The sequence below is a fragment of the Chrysochloris asiatica genome, unplaced genomic scaffold (assembly GCF_000296735.1).
Source record: "Chrysochloris asiatica unplaced genomic scaffold, ChrAsi1.0 scaffold00215, whole genome shotgun sequence".
Classification (NCBI taxonomy): domain Eukaryota; kingdom Metazoa; phylum Chordata; class Mammalia; order Afrosoricida; family Chrysochloridae; genus Chrysochloris; species Chrysochloris asiatica.
Genome location: NW_006408733.1, coordinates 4,677,336 through 4,684,043, shown reverse-complemented (window position 1 = coordinate 4,684,043; position 6,708 = coordinate 4,677,336). Strand labels below are relative to the sequence as shown.

Below are 6,708 nucleotides of genomic sequence, written 5' to 3'. Positions count from 1 at the left end.
ATCAGGACAAATGTGAGGGCACTAATTCTGGGAATACACAGACTATAAAACATTTTGAAAACCACACAAACAAAAGTAGATAAAATAGATGAGTGGGACACACTAAAAATTAAAAACGTATGTGCATCTAAAGACTTCACCAGAAGAGTAACAAGGGAACCCACAGAACGGGAAAAAATCTTTTGCAATGACACATCAGACAAGGGACTCCTTTCTAAAATATACAGGAAAGTACAACACCTCTTCTAGAAAAAGACAAATAACCCAGTAAAAAAGTGGGCACAGTACATGAACAGACACTTCACTAAGGAAGAGACCTGGGCAGCTAACAAACATATGAAGAAATGTTCACGATCACTGGCCATTAGAGAGATGTAAAACAAAACAACAATGAGATACCATCTCACACCAACAATAACAGCAAAGATAAAAAATGTAGAGGACAATGAATGCTGGTGGGGATGTGGAGACTGGGACACTCCTGCATTGCTGGTGGGACTGCAAAATGGTCCAACCTCTCTGGAAAGCAATATGGTGTTATCTCAGAAGGTTGAAAATAGAAATACCTTATGATCCAGCAAATTCTTCTACTCACAAGAAAAACAAGCCACAACACGAGAAGATATATGCACACTAATGTTCATAGCAGCATTATTTACAATAGCAAAAAGATGGAGACAGCCAAAGTGCCCATCAACTGAAGAATAGATAAACTAACTGTGGTACATACACACAATGGAATATTATGCTACCTTGAAGAATAACAAGGAAGCTGCAAGCCATCGCATAACATGGATGAACCTTGAGGACATGTTGAGTGAAATTAGTCAGTCACAAAAAGAGAAATACTGCATAGGACCACTACTGTAAAAGACTAAGAAAAGAACCCATACTAAATGGGGGTGGCTGAGGGGAGGGAGGGAAAGGTAGAGCACAGGGCAGGGATTAGACACAGGAGAGTTTGGGTGCTGGGGAAGGGGGCAATATACAAGAAGGAAGAGGGGAATGGAAGAACAAAGCAGACGGAAGAACAATTAAGCAAGTATGAATGGGCTAAGTGGGAAAGAAGTAAAGAATGATGTATGTACAACCTTGGAACTACAGGGCTCTGGCATACAGAGATTCAGACATGGTAGGAATACGGAAAAGGGAGAAATAATGTTAAGATGCTTGGCTGTCTTTTGAATCTTGGTTTTCCTTGCATTATATAATAAAATAGGCACTGGAGGGGGAGAGAAAGCTTGTAAGTCCGTCTTCTGCCTATAACTGATTGGAATACCTAAAATGGGGCTACAATGTGCCCAGTGAAGGAGGCTTCCTGCGGAGCCTCTGCAGTACATAAAACTATATGTAGAAGCCTGAACCACATCCAGATCTCCAAAGATAGGAAATTTCCACTTGAAAGGACGAGCAGACCAGCCTGGAACGGCTAGAAGAACAGAAGATACTTCTTGAAAGACCTACAGGAAAAATACAAAACAATTGAGGCAGACAGACTGTTACTACAAGAACAAAAAAGCTGCTTGCCCAGGAAACATCAAGGCAAGTGGTCAGGTCCCCTCAGTGCAAACCCCCTTCCAAAATAAGACTCAATGGGAATACACACTCTGATTGGTGACCAAGCTCATCACCGATAAGGGGAAGTGAGGGAAAAACAGCAACGAAGTGGCGAACTAAGCCCTACAATGTGGAGAGTGAAGCGTTCAGCTGATAAGAAGAGATGGCATATGCACAAAAACACCCACACTTGCAGATAATACCCACTTGACCTGGTTTCAATGACTGGATGATCAGAGCTCAACCAGAAGAAGAAAGAAGAGGAAAAAAAGAGTAATCTGATACAATCTGATAAACCTGACCTACACCTATGGATGTAGGTCAAAAGAGGGAACAAATCCTTACTCACCAGCCACTCTTTTGAGACCCGATACAGGGTTGCTAGAAGTCAGAAGCGACTCGACAGCACTTAACAACAAACAAAGTGATATATTAGCTTTTAACATGATGCACAGGCAATCCCAGAGTTGAACCTGTAGGCAACCCCTACCTGCCCTTTGTTGTAATGTAAATTTGCCCTCAACTTTGATAGGACTTCATCACAATCACTTTTACTGCCTGCACATGAAGCTTTTAAATCACTGAAAAAGCTTCCAGTCTTTTCTTGCACTAAAGTAAAGCTAAGTAAGAAACATATGCACCTGTTGCAACTGCTTTATAGATTCTTAAAGACAAAGGAGCAGATTTCATTTGTAATCAAGGGATTGCCTGTTCTTTATTTACAGGAACTCAACTGAAAAGAGGAAAAATAACAAATGTCTTAGGTTTTCATTATGACTAGAGTTAAGGAGGAGTTTTAGAGAAAACCAAAACTCACACTTCCTTTCCATCAGCATATTTTTAAAAGTCAACTTTTACTTCTCAAATTGTACTCTAACTAGCAAACAGAATTTTTCTTAATTCCCTACTTTAAACTTTCAGAAAAAGTTTAAATGGTTTTTCTGTTTTAATTGTTGACCTTCTTAGAATTTCAGAGAAAATGCTATGGTATCCATGAAATAAATTATAGAAGGTAATTCCTAAAAGTTTAAAAACATAAACAGATTTAGTAGAAGCTTAGTTCTTACTTTATTCAAGAACAAACATGATCATTCCCACCCCCTCGGTACACAGGGTTGACAGGGATGGGCAACTGAGACGTCTATTGGCTACCCAAAATGGTGTTGGGGGTGGGGTGGGGAGGGCTACAAAGGCAAGGAGTGACTGACTGGTTTACAAACTTTCAAGAGGGAGCCTAGTTCCAGAGGGGGCTGGGGAAGGTAGAATCTCCACTGAGTGGTTTCCAACCTGTCTGGACTGGACTGATGAAAAGAGATGGGGCTAAGACTCTTATAGTTCAATAGTGAATAATTGCTATCAGGACTGACTGTGAGTGTTGCAAATGTAAAGGTAGATGTTTTGTTACAAAAGGAGGGGAGTGGTTGATTTTGCAGTCCAGCAGCAGAGGTCCCTGGGACCATCAAGGGAGAAGAGCAGAGTGCAGGACCCTATCCAGAGAAGCAGTGACGCCAGAAATGGAGGCAGAGATGATGATGTGGAGAGAGATGGGAGTGGCTGGGGACTCTAGACTCAGTGAGGGAGAGGATATGTGTGCTGATGGTCAGGGGGCAGCCTTGTTGGGTGTACCCTTTGGTCGTTTGATGATGCTTGGAGGGGACTGTAATCATTGCAATGAAACGAAATATGACAGGATGACTGTAAACTAATGTTCCCCCATGTAGACTATCACACAATTCACAATAAAAACTTAAGAAAAAAAAAAAAAGAATAAACATGATCAGGACATTGTATGGGCAGCACAGTAATCAACATTTTAACATAGAAAAGTGGTACATGTTGTTATTATAAACCTGTAACAATACATTGGTTACTTAATTCAATGGATTGACACAGCAGCAGCAAAAATGAGCTCAAATTCATTTATTTCCAGGAAACAGGCAATTTGGCATTCGTTACTGTTTCAGAACGCTAGCTAATGTGATTTGCACATTAGCAGGGGGAAATAAAGCTGATTCTGACTTCTAACTTTTATTTGTTGTCATTAGGTGCCATCGAATTGGTACCAACTCATAGTGACCGTATGCACAGCAGAACTTAACACTGCCCGATTCTGGGCCAATCTCACTATTGTTGCCATACTGTTGCCACACTTGAGTCCAATGATGCTGCCAGTTGTCCAATCCATCTCGTTGGGGGTCTTTCTCTTTTTCTCTGACCCTCCACCTTACTAAATATGATATCCTTCTCCAGTGACTGATACCTCCTGACAATAAATCTAATGAATGAGAGACTAAGGCCAGCCGGGCCTCCAAGGTGCACCCTGGCTGCACTTCTTCCAAAACTGATCTATTGGTTTTTTTGGCAGCCCATGGCACTTTAAATATTCTTCTCCAACACCGTAATTCAAAAGCATCAATTCTTCTACGGTCTTCCTTATTCACTGTCCAGCTTTCGCATGCATATGAGGTTATTGAAAATACCATGGCTTGGGTCAGGTGCCTCTCAGAGTGGTGGTGGTGGTAGTGGTTATGTGCCATGGAATCAGTTTCGACTCTTAGTGACCCTGCATAGGGTTTACAAGGCTGTAAATTTTTATGGGAGCAGAAAGCCTCATCTTTCTCCTGTGGAACAGCTGGTAGTTTCAAACTGCTGACCTTGAAGTTAACAGCTTGAATTGTAACCACAATGCTACCATAATAAACATGTCACCACCATTTCATAAATGACTGAATGTAGTTGTACATCTATTTTAAAACTTATTTATAACAAGATGTCAAAATAATACAAATAATAAAAAATTAAATTGTAGAATAGGTCATTGTGGCACTGTAGGATAAGAACTCGACAGAAAGGTCAGTTTGAACTGCAAAGTCAGTGGTTCAAACTTACCAGCAGCTCCTCGGAAACCCAAGACAGGTTCACTATGAGTAGAAACTGACTTGTTAGCACTTAACAACAACAATAACATAACTCAATACTGAAATCCTCAAAATGTTCAAACAGCATTGATAAAACCATGTTTACATTTTACTATCCCATTTTTCACTGTAATAATTTTTCTCTTTTCTATCGCAAGAGAACTCACAGTTTTTACAAGATGACTCACCAAAAATGTTGGTCTTTACAGTAAGTGCAAGATGAGTATTATTCCTCAAAATTTCAAGGGCTTTCACAATTGTAATGTTCTCAAAGTTTTGTCCATTTACTTCCATTATCTTAAGAGAAGAGTATTTTTAAAATAAAAATTAGAATAAACAATACTAGTTAATTCTACAACCTAAAAGCTTAATGGTAACACAACACACCCATGTTATTTTAGTGATTATCTCTGTGAAAAGTAGTAGTAGTATTGATAATCAGTGTTTTTGCTGTATTATTTTTTATTTCCCAAAATTTCTACCACAAGCATTTCATTAACTAATCATTTCTTGAGGAATCATATTAAAGAAGTTTGTTTTTTAAAGTAAAATAGTTTATACATGAAATGAAATATTTAATCATGTCAGATCAACTCACAAAACATTTTGCCTGTGTGTGTATGAACAAATTTTAATGAAATATTTTAAATGGAAAATTGTTTCATTTCAAACACTGGTGGGAACGTAGTAGCTCCATACAATAAGCACTGAGCTATGAACCACAAGGTTCTTCAGGAGAAAGATGAGGTTTTCTGCTCCGGTAAAGATGTAAAAGCTTTGGAAATCCTATACAGGGTTGCTAAGAGTCAGAATCAAATGGACAGCACTAACAACAACAACAAATACATTGTTGCTGTTGCTGTTAGGTGCCGTCGAGTCAATTTCAACCCATAGTGACCATGTATAGGCTTTCCAAGGAGCATGGTGAGCTTGAACCACCAACCTTGCAGTTTAAACGACTTTGCAGTCTGATGCCTTAGACCACAGCGCCACAACTGTGCTATAGGATAAGTACTAGATTGCTAACCAAAAGGTCGGTGGTTCAAATCTACGAGTCGCTTCTCAGAAACTCTGTTAAGGGTGACTATAAATCAGAACTGACTCAACAGTATTTAACAACAAATACACTAAAGAACCTCAGTGGGTACTGTAGGATAAGTACTGTACTACTAATAAAAAGGTTATTGGTTCAACTCCACCAGCAGCTGTGCAGGAAAAAGATGACGCTGTCTGTTCAGGTAAAGATTTAGTCTTGAAAATCCTATATAATTGTTGTTGTTAAGTGCTGTTGAGTTGGTTCCAACCCATAGTGACCCTGTACAAGGTTTCCGAGGCTGTAAATCTTTATGGGAGCAGAAAGCCTCATCTTTCTCCCATGGAGCGGCTGGTAGTTTCGAACTGCTCACCTTAAGGTTGGCACACCGATTCGTAATCACTATACTTCCAGAACTCCTGGTAGGGTCAGTAAAAAAGAGTACGACCCCCAGCAGGATGAATTGACACAGTGGCAGCAAAAATGGACTCAAATGTAACAACAGTTGTGAGGATGGAGCAGGACCAGGCAGTGTTTTGTTCTACTGTGACCAGGGTCACTATGAGTCAGAATTGACTCAAGAGCACCTAACAACAAGAATGACATGAATCGGAATCAACTCACTGGCAGTGGTTTTGGTTTGGTGGGTTCTAGTTACATTATTAGGGAATACTGGTGTGGCATTGTAGGGTAAACTCTCAACCGCAAGATTGGTTTGAACTGTAAGGTTAGTGGTTCAAATTTACTAGCCATTCCTTGGAAACCTTATACAGGGTTGCTAGAGTCAACCAACTTGATGGCACATAACAACAGAGACATTATAGAGGAGCATAATGGCGAAGCGTTCTGCTGCCAACCTAAAGGTCAGTGGTTCAAATCTACCAGATGTGGCAGTCTGCTTCTTTAAAGATTTGAAAACGCCATGGGGAGTTCTACTCTGTCTTGTAGGTCACAATGAGTTGGAACCCACTTGATGGCAATAGGTTTTTGTTTAGATACATTAGTATTCCGTTGCCTTCTCTCCACCCTTTCTCCTATTACTCAGTGAACTAGGAAGTCAAACAACAATAAGCACAAATTAGATAACTTGTTAATGTGAACACTGCTGATCCCAAACCAAACGTACCTGTAGCTCAGAATCATACTGGAAGTCTGTTTAAAAGACACTGACTCTGAGGAGGAACAAACAAGATGGCGGAT

At 40.0% G+C, this 6,708-nt stretch overlaps 1 protein-coding gene across 4 annotated transcripts in view; it reads right to left on the bottom strand.

Annotated features, from left to right (window-relative positions):
• RAPGEF6 (Rap guanine nucleotide exchange factor (GEF) 6) overlaps positions 1-6,708 on the bottom strand; it is a 304,075-nt gene that overhangs the window by 70,048 nt on the left and 227,319 nt on the right. For all 4 annotated transcript variants that reach the window (XM_006872939.1, XM_006872936.1, XM_006872938.1 and 1 more), the window contains exon 15: positions 4,664-4,772. In XM_006872939.1, the coding sequence (XP_006873001.1) occupies positions 4,664-4,772 (109 nt within the window). The remainder of the gene's footprint in view (positions 1-4,663; positions 4,773-6,708) is intronic.